The 25,195-nt window shown below is 47.7% G+C and overlaps 1 protein-coding gene and 3 non-coding genes across 15 annotated transcripts in view; all 4 read left to right on the forward strand.

Annotated features, from left to right (window-relative positions):
- The window catches only part of UBAP2 (ubiquitin associated protein 2), a 34,205-nt gene extending 11,008 nt beyond the window's left edge, over positions 1-23,197 (forward strand). For 3 of the 12 annotated variants that reach the window (XM_072132819.1, XM_072132818.1, XM_072132820.1), the window contains exons 2-28: positions 1,413-1,546; positions 1,909-1,986; positions 2,668-2,778; positions 2,928-3,081; positions 3,162-3,239; positions 3,343-3,400; positions 3,485-3,591; positions 3,819-3,871; positions 4,994-5,061; positions 5,145-5,331; positions 5,616-5,820; positions 7,479-7,807; positions 9,194-9,363; positions 10,446-10,662; positions 12,230-12,269; positions 14,029-14,221; positions 14,397-14,463; positions 15,616-15,811; positions 16,169-16,260; positions 16,494-16,544; positions 17,432-17,510; positions 17,920-18,134; positions 18,221-18,320; positions 18,395-18,517; positions 18,828-18,895; positions 19,288-19,479; positions 22,351-23,197. In XM_072132819.1, coding sequence (XP_071988920.1) covers positions 1,454-1,546; positions 1,909-1,986; positions 2,668-2,778; positions 2,928-3,081; positions 3,162-3,239; positions 3,343-3,400; positions 3,485-3,591; positions 3,819-3,871; positions 4,994-5,061; positions 5,145-5,331; positions 5,616-5,820; positions 7,479-7,807; positions 9,194-9,363; positions 10,446-10,662; positions 12,230-12,269; positions 14,029-14,221; positions 14,397-14,463; positions 15,616-15,811; positions 16,169-16,260; positions 16,494-16,544; positions 17,432-17,510; positions 17,920-18,134; positions 18,221-18,320; positions 18,395-18,517; positions 18,828-18,895; positions 19,288-19,479; positions 22,351-22,446 — 3,420 coding nt within the window. In that variant the 5' untranslated portion in view covers positions 1,413-1,453 and the 3' untranslated portion in view covers positions 22,447-23,197. The remainder of the gene's footprint in view (positions 1-1,412; positions 1,547-1,908; positions 1,987-2,667; positions 2,779-2,927; positions 3,082-3,161; positions 3,240-3,342; positions 3,401-3,484; positions 3,592-3,818; positions 3,872-4,993; positions 5,062-5,144; positions 5,332-5,615; positions 5,821-7,478; positions 7,808-9,193; positions 9,364-10,445; positions 10,663-12,229; positions 12,270-14,028; positions 14,222-14,396; positions 14,464-15,615; positions 15,812-16,168; positions 16,261-16,493; positions 16,545-17,431; positions 17,511-17,919; positions 18,135-18,220; positions 18,321-18,394; positions 18,518-18,827; positions 18,896-19,287; positions 19,480-22,350) is intronic. The other 9 variants (XM_072132825.1, XM_072132823.1, XM_072132826.1 and 6 more) reach the window with 8 other exon arrangements.
- On the forward strand, positions 4,312-4,394 carry LOC140088058 (small nucleolar RNA SNORD121A). Its single transcript, XR_011850056.1, has one exon. It is a non-coding gene; the product is annotated as a small nucleolar RNA SNORD121A (small nucleolar RNA).
- On the forward strand, positions 6,238-6,320 carry LOC140088036 (small nucleolar RNA SNORD121A). Its single transcript, XR_011850054.1, has one exon. It is a non-coding gene; the product is annotated as a small nucleolar RNA SNORD121A (small nucleolar RNA).
- Positions 7,901-7,984, forward strand: LOC140088047 (small nucleolar RNA SNORD121A). The gene has a single exon (XR_011850055.1). It is a non-coding gene; the product is annotated as a small nucleolar RNA SNORD121A (small nucleolar RNA).
- Positions 23,198-25,195: the final 1,998 nt, after the last annotated feature.

A 25,195-nucleotide genomic window follows, 5' to 3' on the forward strand; every position in this document is an offset into this window, starting at 1 on the left:
TGATACTGACCCAGGTCAGACTGTGGCCGCTGATACTGACCCAGGTCAGACTATGGCCGCTGATACTGACCCAGGTCAGACTATGGCCGCTGATACTGACCCAGGTCAGACTATGGCCGCTGATACTGACCCAGGTCAGACTATGGCCGCTGATACTGACCCAGGTCAGACTATGGCCGCTGATACTGACCCAGGTCAGACTGTGGCCGCTGATACTGACCCAGGTCAGACTATGGCCGCTGATACTGACCCAGGTCAGACTGTGGCCGCTGATACTGACCCAGGTCAGACTGTGGCCGCTGATACTGACCCAGGTCAGACTGTGGCCGCTGATACTGACCCAGGTCAGACTGTGGCCGCTGATACTGACCCAGGTCAGACTGTGGCCGGCATCCAGGTTGTATCTGGACATGCCCTGAGTAATGGAGGCGTGAGTACAGCGCTCTCTGTAGTGCTGTGTTCTCTCTATGATCTCCCTCCCATCACAGTTTCCACTCCTGGAACAGTTGACTGAAATCTGATCTTTGCGTTACAGTGTGTCGGCTCACCTGATTTTTTTTTTTTTTTCTTGGATGGGATTAGTAATTGGAATGGCGGGGGGGGGGGGGGGGGTTTGATGTTGGATCCTCGTCTCTGTAGGCTTGTGGTGAATGAGCGCTGTGGCTGCTCTATGGTGATCTGCATTATATGGATTTCATACTGGTTTTATTGTGCCGCGCTCTGTAACTAGTCAGTGGCCACCACTGGTGCTACGGCCATCACTTCTATTATACCTCCTTTCTATACCAAGCTCGTCTCTGTGCCGATAGGAGGGCGTGATATTCAGTGCTGCCACCTTTTATATTATACACACTGGGGCCTTTTGTGCATTTTGATGTAGAAATCCTTTGGCACTGTGTATCCGCAGGCACCCAGGGTGAAGCCGCGCGGCTGCACAGTAAGTCCGGCCAATGATACAGGGCTCTGTATTTTGTGGAGTGCATCGTGTGTGCGTCTAACCTCAGTGGAGGCCGTGATCTGGCCACAATTATTACATCCAGATCACGGCCCCCAATATGGTTGTGCCCAATAACTGGAAGCGATCACTAATACATAGTGGATAACTTGTAGATCATTCAGGTTCTGACTGCCGGGACCCAACCCCACCCCCTAATCTCAAGGCCCCCCTCCTCCCAAATCTCAAGTGCACTCTTGTTTTGTCATGGCCTGTACGAGATTTCAAGGGGAGAGAGTGGAGTAACACAAAACATAATAGAAGGAACGAGATGTAACGCCAAAACTGACAGGTCCGGAGAACTTATTTTGTTTGGCAGACCTTGAGACGAACAGATTGTTGTGTGGACGATTTGGGTCTGGATTTTAGCGTTAATGATTCTCGGGGCTAATATCATGTTTTTTTCTTTCTCTTGCAGATTTTCTATTTTGTACATACATTGTTTTGTATATACTGTATATGATGACTTCGGTGGGAAATGAACGCACCCGGGGCACTCGGGAAAAACCACAGATTACAACTCCACAGACACAACCACAGAAACAGGTACAGGTAAGTGTGCCCCCGGCACGTGGAGGCGCCGGCAATGGCTGCCCCAAGTTTTTTGTAGCATTTTGCAGATCAAAATTGATGACATTTTTGGATATCGAATTGACGATATTTCACAAATCTATATGATTAGTATCGATACGGTTCAGAACTTTCCATCTCGATCATCTGTTGTTGTGCACGGATAGTACACCCACAGATTGTACCCCCGAGGGGCCGAGCCCCCTCACATTGTACAGTTTTCTATCTTTAGCTCTATAACGTGTAGTGAGTTGACTTTGCACTGTGACAGCTGAGTTATTTAGAGCGTCGGCCATGCTTGGAGAGGGGCGCTAATCTCATTTACCCGTCTTATTGTTTTCTAGGCAACAGCTGAGCAAATCCGCCTTGCACAGATGATCTACGACAAAAATGACGCAGATTTTGAGGATAAAGTGAAGCAAGTAAGTTTGACCGGCGGCTCCGGTCTATTTCAGGAAAGTGAGAGTTTGTTTTGTGGGCTGCTTTACTGCTGAACACTCGGGACTGGGGCGTCAGGTGGCGATTTGCATGTGTCAGGCTGGGCGGCTGCGTGGTGGACAGCTGCAGGGCCTGATTTATGGGGGCTGCGTAAGTTGTCCCTTCTGAATTTTGGTTCTTATAGTCTGAAACCATGTGCTGTGGATGTACAACTTACTGACACTTGTGATGGAGTTGATCGTCAGCTCTTCAACACCAACTGGCCGTGCATGGTATGTCAGTGGAGCATAGACACGCGCAGCTGTCCGGCACCTGGTGCCTTGTATTGGTGCCCACTGTTGGTACTGCCAGGCCTATAGATTACCTTCCCAGTCACTGTCCTAGAAAGTTATAGGATTATATATTGGTCTGGACCCTCACCTGCATGTAAACATCACAGGGGGCCGCTTTCATAGAAGAAAGTGCGGGTCCATGATATGCAACTTTTTGGCTCCCAATCATAATTGATTGTCAGATATAGTAAGATTTGCACGGAGCAGCATTGCACAAGCGCGACAGACGCTCCATTCAAATGGAAGATCTTCCAATTCCTGATTCTTTCCCTATTTGCGGTAGAAGACCTTCAAATAACAGATGTATAAGTTGTTAACTCTTTGCTTCTGCAGTTAATGGAAGTGACAGGAAAGAACCAGGACGAGTGTATAGTGGCGCTTCACGACTGCAACGGAGATGTGAACAGGGCCATCAATATACTGCTAGAAGGAAACTCTGATACGGTGAGACGCTTGTAATACTAGGACTGCTATGGATTATTATACTTGGGTTTCTGTGGCCTGCACCTAGGTTGGTGTAGGTTTGCACCTACACAAGGTTTCACTTTGGTCTGGGATGATTTTTTTTGACCTGTGTTGAATTTTCTTTGCAGACATCCTGGGAGACTGTTGGAGGCAAAAAGAAGAGCATTGGAAAAGAGAGCTCTGAAAACAAAGAAAATCGGGAGAAGAGAGGAGACCGAGAAACGAGCCGTGGCCGTGGGACATCTAACAGACGTGGCAGGGGAGGAAGCCGTGGTAGAGAGTGTATGTGGCTGGCTACTATCATTCTGGATTTGCTGGTAGATCTGTATCTGTGGTTTAATTAGTGTTATTTTTTTATGCAGTTAGAGCAGAAGAAAATGGAGTGGACAGCGGCCCAGGCGACAGACCTGCTGATCGCGGAAGACGTGGGCGCGGGAGAGGTATTTGGCCTTTCCCTTTCCTTTTGCATCTTTTTGTTTTTCATTTGCAATCTTTGATCATTGCTTCTGAAGGCACAGACACATGATCCCATTTTACTTGCAGGATTTGGAGGACGCGGACGAGGTAGAGGCGCAGGAAGGTTCTCCGCACAGGGCATGGGGTAGGTCATCGATGTGCACCCTGTGGCTTGCTTGGCTGATGTTACTAGTGTTACATAACTGACAAGTGATCTGTTCCGTTACAGCACGTTCAATCCTGCAGACTACACGGAGCCCAGCGCTAACGATGGCTTTGGAGTGAAACCAGAGGTGTGGGAGGCCGGTCAGACTGATGGAGATGAAGCCGCGCCTGGTGAGGGTTGTTTCATGTCGGGGATTTCTTTAAACATCTTGTTGCTGCACGTTTAAATTAGAGAACTGGGAGTGGAGGCAGCAACATTCTGACACTTATCTGCTACCCTGTGACTTTTGGGGACATCAAATAAGCAGAGACACGTTTTCTTCAATCTGAAACTTGAATCCATGTCTGGAGTTTACCATAAGTTACTTAGGATTTTCCTTTTTATTGCTTTTTACCAGGAGCATGGAGAAATTCTATCGAGGAGTGGACAGCCGAAGACTGGAATGAAGATGTAAGTGCTCCCGCCTCTGCCGCTGTTTGTCTTATTCATGGCCCGCATTGGCTTCTTAGGCTGGGTTTATTTTGTAATGTTTTGTAGCGCTACTTATAGATTGGTTGTAGCTGTACCTAAAGTAATTGACTGTTCAATTCTCATTCTGTGGGTACAGTCCACAGCTGCATTCACACTTCTGCAAGCTCCAGAGCTGAAATCTCAACAGAAATTCCCTGTATATGAAGTCTGTGCACACAACTGGCACCGGAAGACCTTCTAAAGGGCTCTGTATTGCACTTTTGATTATCTGGCCACCATCTTATGTTATGTCCTGCCACCAGACTTCTATGGGAGGACACTACTTGTAAATTTGGCGATTCCTCCAGTAGGACGTATCTCGCCTCTAATCTATGCTCTTGTCAGGTTTTCTAGGTTTTCGCTATTTGCTGTAGTGTAATCCCCAGATCACAATGATGTTTTACTTTCCAAGCACATATCTGAATTGCTTGTGTGGAGAGCAACAATACTGATTGATCTGGTCGGCTACATGTTATCACAGGGTCATTCTAGGTCTTATTTATTTTATAACATTGGACAGCGGACACAATAGCACACAGACCACCCGTCCTTAAGTGCGCGTTTGCCTTAACACACGTACTGCCACTATTTTTTTCTTTCCAAGAAGTGTCCTCTTTACACAAGTCACACTATACAGTTTTCTGATGCAAGGAAAACGTGAAGTGCAACGAGCATGAGAGTCGCTAAATTAAAGTTGTATGAGAAGTTTACAGACTCCATTGATTGCTATCAGAATTAAAGGGATTGTTCAGGTTTTGAAAACCATGGCTGCTTTATTCCCAAAACCGCTGCTCCTCTGCCTTTGAGTAGTGCGTGGTATTGCATCCAAGCTCGATTAATTTCCATACAGCCGAGCTGCAAACACCGGCACAATCCTGGGTCAAGTGTGGTGCTATTTTTGGAACAAAAGAGCAATGTTTTTCAACCATGGGGCAACACCTTTACTGCAGCTTTGGTCTATGATAAAAGGAGAAACTCAGGATAAAAAAAAATCTGTAGATATATCATTGTAATTGAATGTGTTTTTAATAATTTTTTTTAAACTTTTCTGCTTTCCTGCAGCTTTCAGAAACCAAGGTCTTCACTGCATCTTCTGTTCCCACAGAAAACCATATTACAGCTGGGCAGAGGTACGCCGCAGGGTGGAGCCGCCAATCCTTGTTTTGCAGTTGTTTTTTTGTAGAGATTGATCTGATTTACTTTGTCTTTTCAGCATCGATCTAGTAGCCCTGCTCCAGAAACCGCAGCAGAACAATGAGCCTGGTTCTGCCGGGTTTGAGTCCTCTCAGCAGCAGAATTTCGGGCAGGCGCTGGTGTTCACAAATTCTCAGCACAGCACCCAAATTACACCTGCGCCCAGCAGTTCCAATGCCATCAACAGCTTCACTCCACCAAGTCTGGTACGTCACTTTCCACTTAAGCACTCCTGCTTCCCTCTTTGGCGCTCGCCGCTTTCCCTCTTTGGCGCTCGCCGCTTTCCCTCTTTGGCGCTCGCCGCTTTCCCTCTTTGGCGCTCGCCGCTTTCCCTCTTTGGCGCTCGCCGCTTTCCCTCTTTGGCGCTCGCCGCTTTCCCTCTTTGGCGCTCGCCGCTTTCCCTCTTTGGCGCTCGCCGCTTTCCCTCGTAGGCGCCCGCCGCAACTTGACTCATTACCTGTATGTGTAACTTATTCTTACCTTATTGTAGTCCTCTGTCCTTGGATCTGGGTTTGGTGAGATTGGATCTTCAAAGCTGACAAATTCTGCTGGGTCTCAGATACTGGAGCAGCTGAAGAACCCCGGTCTAGGTCAATTTACAACCCCCAACTCTCAGCAGAGCGGCAGTACCACAACCCCCTCTTCCACATGGGACATAAAGCCTGTGCCGCAGCCATCAGTCCTCTCTCAATTCGGTAAGAACAACTTTGTAGTCACTTTATTACTCTTGAGGTTTCAGCACCCTGCAGCTTTCTTGCACTTTAGACCTCGTGACGTTATCACAAACTGTATAGAAATGATTAGACGACCCCTTTCCTTTCCAGTATGGCTACTAGTCCCAGTTGGAGAGTTTTGTTGATCTGTCCAGGACATGGAGAGGTCTATCTATGCAAGTAATGGATGTCTGTTTGCAGAACACTAATAATGAGTAAGGTGGACATCATGTTGGATCATCTTGGCCCAATCTTCTGTCATTACCTGCAGCCGGACTATGATAAAAGCACAAAACTCGTAGTCATGTTCTGGAGTCTCCAGACGTAATTCTCGCCCATAATCCATGTTCTTGTCAGCGCAGCTTGCCCATCAAGTTTAATCATTTGATGTTGTGTTCTAATCGGGTCACAATGATGTTTTACTTTCCAAGCACATATCTGACCTCATTGTGTGGAGAGCAACAATTCTGAGTGATCCGATGGACTGCATGTTATTATAGGGACGTTCTAAGTCTTATTGATGGACAGCGGACACAAGGACCCCGAACCCCTGGCTATTTCTTTTTTTACATTAAACCTTTTTGCCGTGTTCATCCGCTACAATACATGTGATATACAGGAGGCCCAGAGATAACCTCTTGCACTTTGAATCTGTTTTTCTTCTACTTGGCAGTAGCTAAAGTTGCATCTGATTTTTGGAAAGTTGATCCTTACAGAAGACTGGATTTCTTCTGTTTGGGTCATTTCACAACGAAATCTGCCATCCCAATCAAGCCTAATAAACCAAGGACATAAATCATAGATCCAGGCATTGGGACTGTGATATCTTCTTACATTTGTTATCCATGGCCTACTTCCTTCTAAAATTAACTTTTATTATGATAATGAGCCAGAAGGGTTACCAGAGCCACTCCATGACTGTAGCTTCACAGACTGTTCCCCCAATTCCCCCTCCCTCTGCCTGCTGTAATCTCACACAGTGGGAGGGGGAAGTGCTGCTCCACAGTGTAACAGCCTATGAAGCTGCAGCATGGCAGGCATCTGGTAACACCCCCAGGATTCCATCTGCCTCCTTATCATAATTATAAAAGTTGAAATTAGAACGAAGCAGGCAATGGGTAACAAATATAAGCAGATTACCACATTTACGGGGCCTGGACCTATGAGTAATGTCCCTGGTTTATCAGGATGGATTTTGATGGTAGATTTCCTTTTTAAAAATTTGCTTTCAAAAATTTGGCAAGTGGCGGCTTATGGTTAAAAACGCATTCACTTCCCAACTGGTTGCAGCCCCAGGTCCTGTAAGACCAGAAGGAAGAATGAGCAAATCACCATAGGCATGCGTCATCCATTCACAGCCATAAGTTAATATGATGGAGCACTTTCCCTTATGTGCATTGTGTTACTGGATGTAGAGCGGAAGTGTCTCCGGAGGGGCCGCAGCCACATCAGTCATCTGAGCAGTGATGGAGCTTATGACTAGAGATGAGCTGACGTGAACTTTGGCTTCTGTGTCCTCTGTTCGTCAGCTCCGCTGCACCCAGACATGTTGCTTTATGGGCTGCAGAGCACTTTAAATACAATGCATCAGTAATTGTGGTTTCCTCATTAAAACTCTTCTTCTTCTTTTTTTTGTCTAGACTTTAAATCGCAGCCGGAGCCCTCGCCCGTGCTGAGTCAGCTCGCACAGCGGCAGCAGCATCAGATACAGCCGGTCACGGCGCCCCCTCCTGGTCTGGAGACCTTCTCCTCACAGGTCAAGCTGCGGGAGACGTCTCCAGTGGACAGCTCCACCAACGTCAGCAAAATGATGCAGCTCCCAAACCTGTCCCTGGACTCCCAGGCCATGTCCGTACAACAGACCCAACAGCAGAAACACATAAAGCCCCCAAAACGGAGGATACCCCCCACTTCAAAGGTCAGCATCCTGAAGAGCAGTCCTTTTTATTCTACAAGCTACACTTCATTGGTCAGTGCATGGTTTATGGATTTTATTTTTTTCCTTTCATTTTAATTTAATGGTACCTCCAGGTCAGCCTCCGATATTATATGGTTCTGTTCTAATCGGATCACAATGATGGTTTATCTTACCAAGCACATATCTGAATTCAGTGTGTGGAAAGCAACAATTCTGAGTGATCTGGTTGGCTACATCCTATCGTAATATCCTATGTTATGTACTTTGTGGCTTTTAACATGGTGTGTTATAGCCTTTGGGGTATACCTTTTGTCCCTCAGTGTGGACCACGTTTTATTGTCTCGGCTTCCGGTTTGATGGGCGCTCCATTGGGGAGCTGTAGTATTTAATGGGCAGTGAGATAAGGTGGAAGGAACGTGATCTTTATAGGGATGCTCTGCGGTTTTAAAGGAAATCTACCATCAAAATCCATCCTGATAATCCAAACACACTTACCCATAGGTCCAGGCACCTGGACTGTGGGAATCTTCTTATGTTTGTTTTCCATGGCGTTCTTCCTTCTGAAATCAACTTTTATAATTATGCTTAAGAGCTGGAAAGGCTCTGGTAACACCCACCTGTGCTGTAGCTGCACAGGCTGTTACACTGTCTCCCCCTTCCCTCTCCCACATTGGACGGATAAGTATAACAGCTTGTGAAGCTGTAGCAAGTACAGGCCCTAGTAAAAGCCACTAACTCATTGGCATAATTATAAAAGCTGATATTAGAAGGAAGGAGGCCATGGATAACAAATATAAGAAGATGCCGCAGTCACGGTGTCCGAATCTATGAGTAATGTCCCTGGTTTATCAGGATGGATTTTGGTGGGAGATTCCCTTTAAATAAGGTCCAAACCTAATCGCTGACATGCCTTTTAACCTTTTTTAGGAAAGGGTGTAACCACTTTAAATGTCTGAAGTGGTGCTCCAGCAAGCTCTGCTTCATAGGCCCGTGATGTATCATCCATCCCTTAGAACAGGTGATCAGTTCTACATTGCCCCTTCAATTGGGAGGTGGTGCTGGATCAGCCTGGGTGAGTGGCTCCATCCTGCTCATCTTTACCTCCTACACATCCTACACATATATAAGGTGTAGGAGGTAAAGAGGTCACCCCAGACTGAAGATCTGGTCGCTGCTGTAATCTGTGGCCCCATCATGAGTAAAGTGGGTGTCCTAGGAGGTTGTCATCGGGTTTGTGCTTTGGCTGTAGCTTGTAGGTTTTGGGCATGTGATCAGGTATTTTTTTGTCTGCTGTGAAATAAAATGGCAGAGAGTTTATATTTTAGGAGGAGATCTACTATGAGCTGCTGATCTTGATTCCTGCATTTCTTGGCTCAGTCTACACATTCTGCTGACCCTCTGTTGCCCTCGGGATTAACGTGCGTCTTTTCCCCTCAGATTCCCTCGTCTGCAGTGGAGATGCCAGGATCAGCCGACGTCACGGGATTAAATGTTCAGTTTGGTGCCCTGGAGTTCGGATCGGAGCCCTCATTGCCCGAGTTTGGCTCTAACACAAGTCCTGATAATGCAAGTCAGACGGCAAGCAACCTGTTTTCAAAGAGCATAAGGTGAGGAAGGAGTCTACGGCTTTATCAAAACTTAAACGGGGCTCTTATAGGCGACCTTTTATCTGAATTCTTGGGGTCTGAATGCTGGGACCCTGAGCGATCTTCAGAATGGGAAACCACAAGACCCCATGAGCTGCTCTACAGTGAGTAGGACGATCCAAAAGACCCATAGAGGGCTGATACCAGAAATCCTATTCACTGTGCGACTTGCTTGCATAGAAATGAATGTAGTTGCTGGTGAACGAGGGTCCTCTGTTTTCACAGCCTGAATGGGGGAGATGGTCTCTTTATCACCTTGTGTTACATGGGTAATAGAAAGCTTGCAGGCTTATAGCTACAAAGTAGGTGTTTTACGAAGTCCTAGGCCGGCTGCACACAAATGTGTTCAGTCATTGAAAACGGACCTGTATGTGGATCTGTCTGATACCACAGATTGCACTGGAGGGGGGTCCTTCCGTCGTACAGAAATACAAAGCAAGGATTCCACGTCTGTCGGCCGAATTGCAGAAAGGGAGTCGTTACCTTTATCTTACTGTATGATGGAAGGACTCCCGTTCTGTTCAGTCTGTGGGATCGGACCAACATGTTCCCAGAGATGAACATGTTTGTCTTGGGGTTCATTCACACGGCCGTCTGGGGGGGGGGGGCGTATTTGCGGCCGCATATACGTCCCCACAGATGGCGGCTCAGCGGCGGTATAGTGCCACGGCGTTGGCGTGCTCATTCCTTTCCCAAGTGTGCGGCCTTGCACCGCTGTTCTTTATGGAGGGAGTTGGGGGTCACCTCCTCTCCAGCACACAGTGATAAGCCTGCACGGCGGGCATACCACGTGTACATGAACCCTTACACTGAGAGAATCCTGGAAACTTCTGCTGAGGTTTCCACAATATAATTTGCCCTGAGGCAGAGTGATGTGTTAATATCCTCATTTTTACTGTCACGTATGATAGTTTAGGATCCTGAGGTGCCTGATAAACAAGACTGTGTACTAAGGCTAATGCTCTTGTATTGAAGGATCACTCTGCTACTGCATATAGTCACTGTTTGTATTACTCTTTAACATTTCCTTTCACACTTTCTAGTGACTCTATGAATCCCTCTCTGCCAATATCAAGTTCTGTGCAGGAGCCGAGCTACACCTCGCCAGTAATCACCACTTCCAGCCACAGCAACTCTACGCAGAGCACCAGTCCAGTCACCATCTCCTCCTCTTCCTCCTCTTCTTACGACCAGACGTCTGTGCACAACAGAATAGGATACCAAAGCTCCATGTCGGCCTCTGAGGTGGTGCCCGTCACTGTAAGCTGCTTAATAATTCTGCACTTTATATATTTCGGGAGATTCTCTGTTAAACCTTGCAACACACAATCCCTAGGACCAAGGCATAGGTCATGACGACACCCAGATCAGGGTCAGCCTGACACCCAGACTTGAACTGATCAGCTGATCATAGAAGAGTTGACTCTATGGTCCTGGTGTTCTACTGCAGCTTATATCAAATGAGATTGAGCTGGAATAACACCGCAGGGTCACTTAGAGAGTGCACAGAGCCGTCTGCTCATGGCACTGCACATGACTAAGGACCAGGCACAAAACTTGTACTAGAAGCACCCATCTATCACCTCTATCTTTTACTGGGTCTGTATGTGTATCTTTGTACAAACCTTAAGTCACATTAACAGATTCCTCATTTTGTTTTTGCCTCCTCTTAAAATACAATTCATACAACAATTTATTGTTGCCAATTCTATCTGCTTCTAGGTGGCATGACCCCGGTGCATGGCTCCCATTCTACTTAAAGGGAAAACATGGCCACAAATGACCTACCTGAACGGTCTGTGTTACTTAAAGGGAACCTGTCAAGAGAAATTGACCTAATTAACCATTACCAGTATGTTGTGAAGCAGATTAACACCTTCCAGATTGTGGCTTGTTTCATGATCCAGTGTGGCGACATCACTCAGGAAATCAACTTTCAAGTGAGATGTAACCAAATTACATGTCAATTTAAAGTTGATTTACTAGACAATGTCACCGTGCTGAGCCATCCAATAGACTTGAACTAAAGGTGTTCAGCTGCTTGATGACATACTGGTAGTGGTTTATTAGGTCAGTTTCTTCTGACAGGTTCCCTTACAGCTATGCCACCCATGCCTTTTCTTTTTCAGATCCTCCATTCTTAACAAAAGTTCACTTTAGAAATTTGAAAATTATTCTGAGTTGCTTTGGGGGTGTTAGCAAAGTGTCTCAGAGCAATCAGAAGGTTCCCCGTTTAAACTTACACCGCCAAACACCTACTAAAATCCTCCCCCCTTCAGCTGCGTCACTCACAGGAACAGCAAGAAGTGGAACTGGAGCTCTGAGGTGCCCTGCCAAAGCACTTCAGCCCAATTTGCATATTTCTAAAAAACTATTTCATGGAAGGAGAAGGTGGTCAATAATAACAAAAGTCTGAGTGGTATGTGTGTGCATAGCCCCGCATAACACTGAAGTTCTGCTAGGGAAGTATAAGTGCTGGGTTCCCTTTAAGGGGTTCCTTAGTATTCATAAAACATGGCAGATTTCTAAGATTGTGTCATCTCCATGTCTGGTATTACAAGTTTTGTAGTATTTGACAAACCCTGATTCATCTGCTCATCCCCCACACACCACAATTAAAGGGGTTTTGATACTAATGACCATCGGTAATGGGGACTCCCAGGCACTGGGGACTGGAGGCAGATTACTGGCTGCTGTGTGTATCGGGGCACTGAAGCTCCACTTCCAGGTCATAGATAATCTCGTCTATAAAATCACTTTATGATTCTTGCAGATTTTGCTTTTGGCCTTTTTTTATATTGAGTGTATTGTTCTTTCTCTCTTCCAGAACGGACACAATGGAATCCGGGCACAAGTTTCTTTGAACAGTAAGTGCCCTTCTACAAAATACTTCTATAAACCTTTAGCAGGTTCCCGTTTGCTCCCCCCTTATGGCTAATATGAAGCTTGAGCCAACGCCAGTATCCGGGTTAGTGTTTTGCATCAGTATTTGTAAGTCCAAACCAGGAGCGTTGATGATGATGGAAAGACTTGAACGTTTTGTTCCAGGGTCCAGTTTGGCTTTTGGTACTGATGCAGGACACTGGCCTCGCAGTGAGCCCCAGCTGCCAGGGCACTAGTGGACTATTCGGAATACTTGCCGAGAACAACTTGCCGAGTCTTGTGCTGGTCCCAGATTGACGTCATCATCTCTTAATCCTCAGCAAACCCTCTCGCTGTTGTAATCATATTGGGCACACAGCTGGCACATGGCATCGCACCCACTGCCAAGCTCTTCATGTCTAATTCGCTTCGCCCCGATACTCTGTCCTGGTTCCAGAACTGAGACTATAAGCAAGTGTTTGTTATATCTGGAGACCTTGTTACGCAGTGTCCCCTTAATGCATAAACCATGAACCAGCCCCAGGCATCAATGGAACAAGTCCTAAATCTTTTGCTTATTTGTTTTCTGGCTTTGTTTGTTCTGATGATTTATCATCCTGTAGTTGAAGCGGTTTCAGAATTCATAGTATTACAGACTGAAAGCACTAGATGTTACTCTGTACTCTCCAAGCTATGGCTGAGGGGAGGTGGTGCTGCAGGCTGATCTGTATGTGAGCGAAGTGCTTATATACAACCTGATCTGTGGGCTCTGACCGCTGGGACCCCCCACTGATCACAAGAATCACTATTGATATAGCAGAGGGTTGAACTTACACTACACAAAAAAAAAGGTGCTTGGCTATAGAAATTTGGATCTACTCCGTTCTAAAGATTGCAAGGGACATCAATAAGGGCAATAGACTATGGACACAACATGTGACTGTTCATCAGTCGCTTCAGACATTACCACCAATGGCTGCTAGCGATTACTCCATGATCAGGGCTTGTTACAGGCCGGAGATGATGGACCCTTGTACATCTGCATAGACAAATGTAGAGGAAAGTCAAATGGGCTGAGCAGGAAACCCATCCCCAGCCAGTGCATGTCTTTAGTATATAGCGTCTGCTTTGCATTATGTCTCTGCTCCCTTCTCCCCCGTCGTCATATCAGTATCATGTTTACACACGCGGAGCGGTTGCTATAGCAGACGCCTGGCACGAGTCCATATCACGGTCACGTGAGCGCTTTATCTGCTATTGCGGTGGATGCAGGGACGCCGGCCATGTAAGAGTATTCAGAACATGTTTATACAAGATCAGCTGCGAAGACCTTCTATTTTTTTTTTTTCTTCCCTTTGTTGGTGGAAATTCTGAGACTTTCTGATCAGCAAAAGTAACTCCTGTGCAAAACGCAAAGAGGAAAGCTATAGGATCACGCCCGGATGTGCAGTCCCTTAGCATCTCCTTTGTACCCCATCCTCTGTTGGATGGTCATATACTTTAGCCTGCAGCTATCCCTCCTTACAGTCTTCTATGATGTAGAAAGATCAAAAATCTCATTAACCTCTGAAGAAGCGATGATTCCAATGAAGGGGTCACTCTCATGTACCCATCCATAAACATATGGTTGTCTCTCTGCTTTGCGTTGTGGCCTCTCTTGTATATTTTATTAGGGGAATCATATAGTTTTATCAGTATGGGAGGCTTTTTGTGTCTGTAACACAGTCAGTGATTTACATTGTCCTCATGTTTGTTTTGTTACAGCAACTTCCTCTGTACCATCTGTGAAGCCTGAGACCTCTCAGAACCTGTCCTCGGTGGGGTCCCTGTCCAGTCCGGCCTCCACCGCCTCGTCTCTCCTTCCAGCAGCGTCTCAGCAGCACACGTCCGCTGTGTCGCTCTCCAGCTTACCGCAGCCCAGCGACCTCTCGAGCAGCTCCTTATCCCAACTCAACAGGTATGCAACCACCAAGCGCGTCCTACAGCACAAGCGGCAGACCGTGATGGTAACAAGCACATATCTGATATTTCGTGGAGATCGTTCTTACTGAGTCTGTCTGGTCACTAATGCGACTTGTCACCGCGGGGATCTGTCAGTCTAATGTGGTGTCTGTACTTGTCCTCCCTCCTAGCACTTTGTCCGGGCACCAGAACAGCCTTCCTGCAGCGTCTGTATTGTCCTCAGCGGTTTCCCACTCGGTAAGTTTTTATTCTTATTTGTTCTGTCTGGTATTAAATGTCTTGTCTCGTGAGCTGCGTTTATCACTCATCCACGGGGTAAATTATTTAACCCGAGCCACAAACCTCTGTAACAGTACATGGATGGGCGGCAAGGGGTGAACCCTCTCCATATAGCAGGGGTGTTTGCTGCATGTTGTAACTGGCTCCAGTGGTGGCTGTTAACCCTTTAAATGCCTCCCGTGACCTCATCGGGGAGCAGCGATCTGTCCCCATGACAGTCCAAAGATGTTACCAAACCGTTTCAATAGCGGATATCAAGACACTTGCCTTTCGTTAATGATGCGAATTGTAGATTCTTTTTTTTTTTTTTTTTATTATTAGGCAGAAAGTATTGCAATCCAAATAACGTGCATCAGGCATGGATTGCTAAATGCACGTGTAGATAGGATGAGCAGGGAGGTATGCGTAAGGCCATGTCTATCACCGTTGATGAACAAGCACATGACTGGTCTGATCTAACAGGCCAAAACGTTGTAAATGTTGTTTTGTATTGCAATAATTTCTGCCTAATGAAAGGGAATCTACAATTGACTTCATTAATGAGCGCCAGGTTTCTTGATATTGGCTATTGAAACGGTTTGGTAACTCACTTGTGCACCCAACATACCGATGTGGAGTGATGCGTACGACAACTATCTGGCGTCTTATATGGACTTCAGGCTAATAGCAGACTCCAGGGCTTGTCATCAGACAGGGTTAAAATATCCTGAAAACAAGGGGCTGAAATAGTAAAAACAAATCAAATCGCCCTCTTTCACCAGAACCAATTTAAAAATGGACTCCCAAAAAATCAAACATGTTAGATATTGCCACATCCCAAAAGTCCAGACCGATCAAGGTATAAAACCAATTATAAATAAGGAGAGCAAATAAATAATGACGCCAAAAAAAAAAAGGGCCCTGGGAGGAAGGGGTTATATTTGGCTCATATGAGCTGCATTCATCCACAGGGTAAATATAGGGTTGCGGGGTGCAGCCACTTGGGCCCCTCTGCTAGTCCGGGGCAAACATGAGTTCACACATGGATCCTACTGGTAGAAGCCCCTAAGCACATGGAGCGCCCCCCATTGTTGTGATATGAATGATTTGTATTATATTTTCCATGTGTAGCACACGAGTGTGGAGAACACGGTGTCCCTCCAGCCCAGCACAACCTTCTCTACAGCCCCCACATCGGCGACCAGCACCACCTCTTCTGTAGTCAGCCTGAGCAGCAGCATGAACACTACCAACAGCCTGGGCCTGAGCGTCCCCAGCGTCAGCGTGCCGGCCCCCAGCACCAGAACCGCTCCGCTCGTCTCTTCAGGTAAGGGGTTATAGCCAGGAGCACGCTGATCGCTGTTCCCATGTTATACGTGTTATATTGCTTAGAGTAGCTTATTAATAACGCAGACCTGTCTAAGGTCCGCGTCTTCCTGTTCATTGTCTCAGGATTGAGTTATTCACAGTAGTCCAGATACTTGTGTGGATTGCAGACCTGTTTCCTGATCAGAGCACATGCACCCTTGGCTCGGCTGGCTGAGTGTGCACGTGTCACCAGTAGTGGTAAATGAGCTTATTTCATCCAGGGGCTGATTGTGTAACGTTTCCATTAAATACAGATTATCGGTCAGATATTGAATTATAAAGTCACATTTTTTTCCCTTTTTCTTTTTTTCTTCAGGAAAAGCGCCCCCCAACCTGCCGCAGGGTGTCCCCCCGTTATTACACAATCAGTACATAGTAGGACCCGGAGGTCTCCTGCCTGCATACCCAGTAAGCCCAGACTTGGATTAGTTTACCCTTGTGATCTGTGTAGTCGGGTCGTGTCTTGTGGTTGTGGTTTGCATATTGTGTGTGTGTGTGTGTGTGTGTTTTATACAACTGTCTGAATGAATTAGTACTAGGCCTGATTATTTGGGGTAAATATGAGCATAAATGGATAATTTGTTTCAAGCTACTTGCGTAATATGTCTCCTGGTTATAATCCTTGTCTTGTTACTTTTAAGCAGATCTATGGATACGATGATCTCCAAATGCTCCAATCCAGATTGCCGATGGTGAGTGGTGCGCTGCCCCCTAGTGTTGTCCGTGTCTCCTGTTGGATAATATTGATCCTTAAGACTTGTCCTGAGTGTCGTGTTTTATGCCACCGTGCAGTATGTTATCTGTTTGCTCCAGCAGAACATATAGAGTGAATATACAGTGGAATTATATTGTTATATTGGGCATATTGTGTCCTGGGTTGTAATCCAAATTTCTCATATATCAAAGCAGGTTTTTCCATAGGAAATAATTGAAACGCAGATGATTCATAAATATTTAGGCATATCTAGATCATTTCTTCTACCTCTTAAATGGGAGCGGGGGATACAGTAAAATAGAGGGAGGGTCAGGTAATGCTTGATTTTTTTTTTTGGTTGTTAACCAGGTTACAACTTGTAACACGTAAGATGCTCTCGCAGACCAAGTGACTCGTCATACAAGGTTCCGCTAGGCCTTTAACCCCTTCCCGACATTTGACGTAATAGTACTGCATCGCGGGAGGTGCGTTCCCGCAAAATGCAGTACTATTGCGTCATGCTTCTGGCGCCGGCTCCTGAACGGAGCCGGTGCCAGAAGCTGCGGGTGTCGGCTATATATTATAGCCGACACCTGCCTCTAACACCCGCGATCGGAGATTTCTCCCCCAAATATCTGATTTTCTCATAAATAAATGCAAAACATACCGCCAAAATTTTTCAAATAACCTGAAGTACAATGTGTCACGAGAAAACAATTTTAAAATCCCTTGGATATGGTAAAGCGTTCCGAAGTTATAGCCACTTGTAGTGACACAGGGCAGATTTGAAAAAATGGGCCGTGTCAGGAAGGTGAAAAGTGGCTTCAGCGTTAAGGGGTTAAATATTCTTAATATATATTAACATATGTATTTTACTTTCCATAGGACTACTACGGAATCACATTCCCTGCCCCAGCAACCCTTACTGGTAGAGACGGAGGACTAGCAAGCAACCCATACTCAGGTAAGTTGTATGCTCGGGTATGCTGTCATTTATCACTGTATGGGATGTAGGGAAGAGACGTAGGTTATGTGTTAGTACCATCTAGGTCATGGTAGACCCCCCTCTTGATGCCTGCCCATAGGTAATATGATATCATTTAGCTTTCTACACTTCTTTGGTTCGCTGTGCAGCATCTACATGACCTAAAACCCCCCTCACCTGTGCGTTCTCTCGTGGAATGCACGGCTGTGGTAAGTTTTAGCCACAGTTTGTATGTTGGGTCGTCCTAAGTCATCCTCGCAGATAAGGGATTAACCTTCTTCCTGGTCACAATGCTGCACAGCCTCAATTACTACATAATTAGCCCTCCTCACACACTTATCATTCGCCGCTTCACCTGACGCCATTATGTTCTGTTTTTTCGTCGCAGGTGATGTAGCAAAGTTTGGCCGCGCCGACTCGGCTTCTCCAGCTCCCGCCACAACGTTAGCCCAACCTCAGCAGAATCAGGCGCAGACGCACCACACGGCTCAGCAGCCATTCCTGAACCCCGCGCTCCCGCCTGGCTACAGTTACACAGGATTACCGTATTATGCCGGAGTACCTGGAGTGCCAAGCGCTTTCCAGTACGGACCCACCATGTTTGTAAGTATGGGTTTTGTGAACAGGCAAGGACAGTGCGTTATGGGTAAAGGAACCAATGTTATAGGTTTGTGTATTTTTGCCTTTAGGTACCTCCTGCATCAGCCAAGCAGCACGGGGTGAATCTGAACACGGCGTCTACGCCTTTCCAACAGGCCGGAGGGTACGGACAGCACAGCTACAGTGCAGGTAACCATCTATCGGTCATCCGACCTTGGCTTGTGGTTCTTACTGAGCCCTCCACATCATGTGTATGTGATTAGTCCATTTTCCTGCAGGTTATGATGACCTGGCCCAGGGAACAACGGCCGCAGATTACAGCAAAGGAGCTTACAGTGGATCGGGGCAAGCACAAAGCAAGTCAGCGGGGACCGGTCCTGGCAAAGGTTAGTCATGTTATAGACACATATTAAGGCTTTGGGAGAGGGGCAGGATCTGTGAGCGGCAATGGTTGAGTCTGCAGCACTGGGCGCAGTGTTTGGTTGTGGGGCTTAGTTTTAGCTGAAGCTCAATATGACGCCCTCTGCTCTACCTAGTCCTGCAGCCTCAGGTATTTGCACATCTAGTCCATGACATAGTATGGTATGAACAATCACATTATTGGGTACAGTTATACGGCAGAGCTCCCCTTACCATGTACCGGATACCTGAAACTGTGAGACATTAAAACAGTTTTTTTGCACCCACCCTCTGCAGGTGTGTCTGTGAGCTCCAGTAACACCGGGGTGCCCGATATCAGCGGCTCCGTCTATAACAAGACTCAGGTGAGTGAAGACCAATTGACTGCAACTGCCGGTTAGTCACAACTGAACCGCTCCGTAGCGACCCAGCAAACTTTGCACATGAATAATTGAATTGAGAGCAAAGAGTTTCGGCTTCGGCTCTTGTCATCCCCCCCTCTCTTATTCCCTTCTAATATGCTGCTGAATTCCCTCTGATAGAAGCTCAATGAGGTGTCAGCTGAAGTCTATGGAGAGGGAGGGGGAAGCAGTAAGTCACAGCAGTTAGTTCTCACATTACATAGGTGAGAGATGCTGGAAAATGAGGAGTGCAGCTCCCATAGTCCCGGTGTTACGCCTTATATATAACTTGACTAGTGATTTCCGTAAAGTTTGTTGTTGAGTAAGTGTAACGTATTCTCCGTTGTGTCCAGCAGACGTTTGACAAGCAAGGATTCCACGCGGCCACGCCACCTCCATTCAGTCTCCCTTCTGCTCTTGGATCAACTGGGCCCCTGAACCCGGGGGCGGCTGCAGGTTATGCTCCAGCTCCTTTCCTGCATATCCTACCTGCTCATCAACAGCCTCACTCCCAGCTGCTCCATCACCACCTGCAGCAGGATGGACAGGTGAGCCGTCTCCCACCAGGGCCTATAGCGTCCTGCGAGAACCCGATGAGAAAGCGGCGCCGCTCATTGTCACGCTGCTGACCTCTATGTGCTGAAGAATATACCAATTTAGGTTACACACCGCCCCCTGGTGACGTACAGGGTGGGTTCTTTAGGTTTGTTCTTAAAGGGATTTCCCATTTCAGTAAATTAATGTTAATTGTTTTTATGATCAAAAGTTCTACAATTTTCCAATATACTTTCTGTATCAATTCCTTGCTTGTTTCTGGATCTCTGCTTGCTGTCATTCTGTAGAAAGCTTCTATGTTTACTATCAGTAGACAGAAATCTGACCATGGTCACACAGGTGCACGGCTCGTTTTATCCCCCGTCATGTGATGTCACACAGGCGCACAGCTTGTTGTATCACAGATGGTAATCAGAGCTGTGTTTTATAATGAGCCGTGCACCTGTGTGACATCACATGACCAGGGATATAATGAGCCATGCACCTGTGTGACATCACATGACCAGGGATATAACGAGCCGTGCACCTGTGTGACATCACGTGACGGGGGATATAACGAGCCGTGCACCTGTGTGACATCACATGACGGGGGATATAACGAGCCATGCACCTGTGTGACATCACATGACGGGGGATACAACGAGTCGTGCACCTGTGTGACATCACATGACCAGGGATATAACGAGCCGTGCACCTGTGTGACATCACGTGACGGGGGATATAACGAGTCGTGCACCTGTGTGACATCACGTGACGGGGGATATAACGAGCCGTGCACCTGTGTGACATCACATGACGGGGATATAACGAGTCGTGCACCTGTGTGACATCACATGACGGGGGATATAACGAGTCGTGCACCTGTGTGACATCACATGACGGGGGATATAACGAGCCGTGCACCTGTGTGACATCACATGACGGGGGATATAACGAGTCGCGCACCTGTGTGACATCACATGACCAGGGATCTAACGAGTCGTGCACCTGTGTGACATCACATGACCAGGGATATAACGAGTCGTGCACCTGTGTGACATCACGTGACGGGGGATATAACGAGTCGTGCACCTGTGTGACATCACGTGACGGGGGATATAACGAGCCGTGCACCTGTGTGACATCACATGACGGGGATATAACGAGTCGTGCACCTGTGTGACATCACATGACGGGGGATATAACGAGTCGTGCACCTGTGTGACATCACATGACGGGGGATATAACGAGCCGTGCACCTGTGTGACATCACGTGACGGGGGATATAACGAGTCGTGCACCTGTGTGACATCACGTGACGGGGGATATAACGAGCCGTGCACCTGTGTGACATCACATGACGGGGGATATAACGAGTCGTGCACCTGTGTGACATCACATGACGGGGGATATAACGAGCCGTGCACCTGTGTGACATCACATGACGGGGGATATAACGAGTCGTGCACCTGTATGGCATCACATGACGGGGGATATAACGAGTCGCGCACCTGTGTGACATCACATGACCAGGGATATAACGAGTCGCGCACCTGTGTGACATCACATGACCAGGGATATAACGAGCCGTGCACCTGTGTGACATCACGTGACGGGGGATATACGGAGTCGTGCACCTGTGTGACATCACATGACGGGGGATATACGGAGTCGTGCACCTGTGTGACATCACATGACGGGGGATATACGGAGTCGTGCACCTGTGTGACATCACATGACGGGGGATATAACGAGTTGTACACCTGTGTGACCATGGTCCATGTCCACTGAAAGTAAACATATAGAAGCTTTCTAAAGAATGACAGCAAGCAGAGGTCTAGAAAGCGTTAGAAATGGATACAGAAAGTGTATTGGAAAGTTGTATAACTTTTTGTAATACAAACAATAACATTAATTTGCTGAAATGGGAACAACCCTTTACATTTGTATGTAAGTAGGAACAGGAGTACTTTATCATTGTAACTCCGAACAAAAAAATAAAAAATTGTCCCTGTGACAATTGGATTTTTTTTTTTTAAATTTTGTGCTTCATTAGAGACGTCTGACAGCTGATGATTGCAGCCCGGCCTCATGCACAGGTCCTGGTGTCTGGTCTGCGTGTAAGCCGCATATATAGCCCCATAGACTGTATAGTACTGTCCGTGCAAAATATAGGCCTGTCCTATTCGTTTCCGTATCTGTTCAGCCCCTTAGAAGTCTATGGAAACGTTTAAAGATTATGGGACACAAGTTGTGAGTCATTTGTGACCCGTATTTGTAGATGGTTCCCTGCAGGTAGGAGGTTCATAGTCTGCAGGGATTAGCAGAGCATCAGAGCCGTATTTGTGGATACAGATCACATACGGCTGTATACCAGTGTCTTGTGGTCCGTAAATACAGGACCGTCCAATACTGAAAGGGGAAAACCTGGACGTGTGCATGAGCCCTAAAGTCGGGCATCCGGGGAGCTTCACCAGAGGTCACAGGGGCAGAGAAGGTCGTTCTGGAAGTCGGGGAGCGCATGCATTGGCAATGTGACTGCATTTTATAGGGTGCCCGCAATTGTATATATCCAAAGCATCGGACATAGCTGGTGACTGGGACTAAGGTCAATCTGAGCGGACCTGCAGGTCCATCATTGTTCTGGTTCTGTGTCGGTGCTCCGGGTCTGTACAGTCCTGGAACAGGTTTGGCTCGGGGAGCGGCTTAGATGGAGATCAGGAGGGGAAATGTTTCTCCGAGGGGCAAAGGCATCAAACCAGCTGCAGATTCCTCCTGGAGACCCGGACGTTTAGTGTCGTCTGATCGTCTTAAATCCGGGTTCTCTCATTTCGTTGTTGTGCACGGATCTGTCGCTTAAATATTGTGGTTTTTTTTCTTGTTAGGGTGGATCCGGTCAGCGCAGCCAACCAAACTCCATGCAGCAGAAGACTCAGGCAAACAAGACGGCCTACACCAGTTCCCCGTACTGGACAAACTGACGCGTCTCCCCGCAGCCCGGAGGAAGAGGAGCTGCTGCGCATTCCTGGACCCCCCCACCCACCATGAATCGGAAAACTTTACAGAAAAAGACAACTGTGATCAGCCAAAAGAACCTGTGCGGCGGGAGCGCTCCGCGAACACGTCTGTAGTGCGCCACTTACCCGCTTTATTTTTGGTTTGCTGGTGTATGTAATATATTTATGTATGTATTTGTAAATGTAATAGAGCCTAAATGTGGTTTTCTGCATTTTGCAGTCGTTTTTTTTTTTGTTTGTTTTTGTTTCTTCCCTTTTTTTTTTTTTTTTTTTTAAGGGGGCATTCAAATTACCACCTGCATCTGTGCAAAACATATATAATATATTCTATATTTTTTTTTTTTTGTTTTAAGCTCATTGGTTTGTAAGAAAAAAAAAAAAGTGCCATTTTTAAAAGAGGGAAAAAAATAATTGCTGATAAGCCCCCCCCCCCCCTATTTAAGTCTGATAAAGTGTTACTGACGGAAACGGATGAATCGCTAAGATTCTGCGTCATTTGGTTGCGTTTCACACACCCCCCCCCCCCCTAAAAGTTTTTATTTTTTATTATTCATCTTTCATCAACTAAAAAAATAATAATAATAATAATAATAATTTGGAAGTCGAATGTTTATATTAAAGAATGGTGGATTCCATGCAGTTCTGTTCGTCGTCGTCGTCACTCTCATGACATCAGTTTATTTTTTATTTTAATAAAACCTGAGCATCGTCTGCAGTTCTTTCTTGTAAGTCTCTTAATGTTTTAGTGCTGACCTCTGCATGAACTTTGCACTCTGTTTTGTTTATCAAAGAGGCGACGCCCCAACTTTACGTCCCCTCCCCCAGCCCCGAGTGTCTCGTCATCGCCCCCCCCCAGCCCCCTGTGTCTCGTCACGCCCCCTTCTTCCTCCACCCCAGCCCCCTGTGTCTCGCCATCGCCCCCTCTCTCCAGCCCCCTGTGTCTCGCCATCGCTCCCTCCCCCCAGCCCCCTGTGTCTCATCGTCCCAGCCCCCTGTGTCTCGCATTGCCCCCTCCCCCCAGCCCCCTGTGTCTCGCCATCGCCCCCTCCCCCCCCAGCCCCCTGTGTCTCGTCACGCCCCCTTCTTCCTCCACCCCAGCCCCCTGTGTCTCGCCATCGCCCCCTCCCCCCCCAGCCCCCTGTGTCTCGTCACGCCCCCTTCTTCCTCCACCCCAGCCCCCTGTGTCTCGCCATCGCTCCCTCCCCCCAGCCCCCTGTGTCTCGCCATCGCTCCCTCCCCCCAGCCCCCTGTGTCTCGCCATCGCTCCCTCCCCCCAGCCCCCTGTGTCTCGCCATCGCTCCCTCCCCCCAGCCCCCTGTGTCTCGCCATCGCTCCCTCCCCCCAGCCCCGTGTCTCATCGTCCCAGCCCCCTGTGTCTCGCCATCGCCCCCTACCCCCAGCCCCCTGTGTCTCGCCCCCAGCCCCCTACCCCCCCCAGCCCCCTGTGTCTCGCCATCGCCCCCAGCCCCCTACCCCCCCAGCCCCCTGTGTCTCGCCATCGCCCCCAGCCCCCTCCCCCCCCCAGCCCCCTGTGTCTCGCCATCGCCCCCAGCCCCCCCCCAGCCCCCTGTGTCTCGCCATCGCCCCCAGCCCCCCCCCCCCAGCCCCCTGTGTCTCGCCATCGCCCCCAGCCCCCCCCCCCCCCAGCCCCCTGTGTCTCGCCATCGCCCCCTCCCCCCCCAGCCCCCTGTGTCTAGCCATCGTCCCCAGCCCCCTGTGTCTCGCCATCGTCCCCTCCCCCAAGCCCCCTGTTCCTCGTCCTGATAGGAATTTTAATTATTTATTCTGAATACCCAAAGTCTCCCAAAAAATTACATGATGAAACAAAGAGGAGGAGCCAAGATGGCGGCAAAAATACAAAAACCGTTTGTAAAAGTTTTTTTTTTTTAAAAAACCATTTTTCTTCTGTTAAGAGCGGAGCCGCAGTTTACTGTCTAGACGACTTGTTATTAGAGATTTGGACTGTACATCAGTTTCTTAAATAAAGTCTATGCTGTGTCTTGCACCTCTGCCCTCCTGTTCTTGGGCGGGTGGACGGTAATGGCCGATCGGATGGGGGTAGGTGAAAAGCGCAACGTCCGGTGACCTGGTGCCACCGCTCTGTACAGATATCAGCATTGGGCGAGACCCCTCGAGATCACCCAATGGGTGGGGGTCAATTTTATAGGAAGCCCCATGACCCCTATGGAGGAGTCTGGGAGTAAATCCATCCCTCTGGACTCCAGGTTCTCACAGGGAGCTAGAAATACAATCAAAATGAGTCCTGCTCCTCCCTCCAGGCCCCGCACCAGGGATTGACCGGACCTTCCCTCTAAGGAAAAACTCCTGTCCCATGTTTCTGCTCCTTTCTCCTGCAGTGAGCAGTGTCCCATGTTTCTGCTCCTTTCTCCTGCAGTGAGCAGTGTTCCATGTTTCTGCTCCTTTCTCCTGCAGTGAGCAGTGTCCCATGTTTCTGCTCCTTTCTCCTGCAGTGAGCAGTGTCCCATGTTTCTGCTCCTTTCTCCTGCAGTGAGCAGTGTCCCATGTTTCTGCTCCTTTCTCCTGCAGTGAGCAGTGTCCCATGTTTCTGCTCCTTTCTCCTGCAGTGAGCAGTGTCCCATGTTTCTGCTCCTTTCTCCTGCAGTGAGCAGTGTCCCATGTTTCTGCTCCTTTCTCCTGCAGTGAGCAGTGTCCCATGTTTCTGCTCCTTTCTCCTGCAGTGAGCAGTGTCCCA

This window comes from Engystomops pustulosus, chromosome 1 (assembly GCF_040894005.1).
Source record: "Engystomops pustulosus chromosome 1, aEngPut4.maternal, whole genome shotgun sequence".
In the NCBI taxonomy this organism is placed as follows: Eukaryota; Metazoa; Chordata; class Amphibia; order Anura; family Leptodactylidae; genus Engystomops; species Engystomops pustulosus.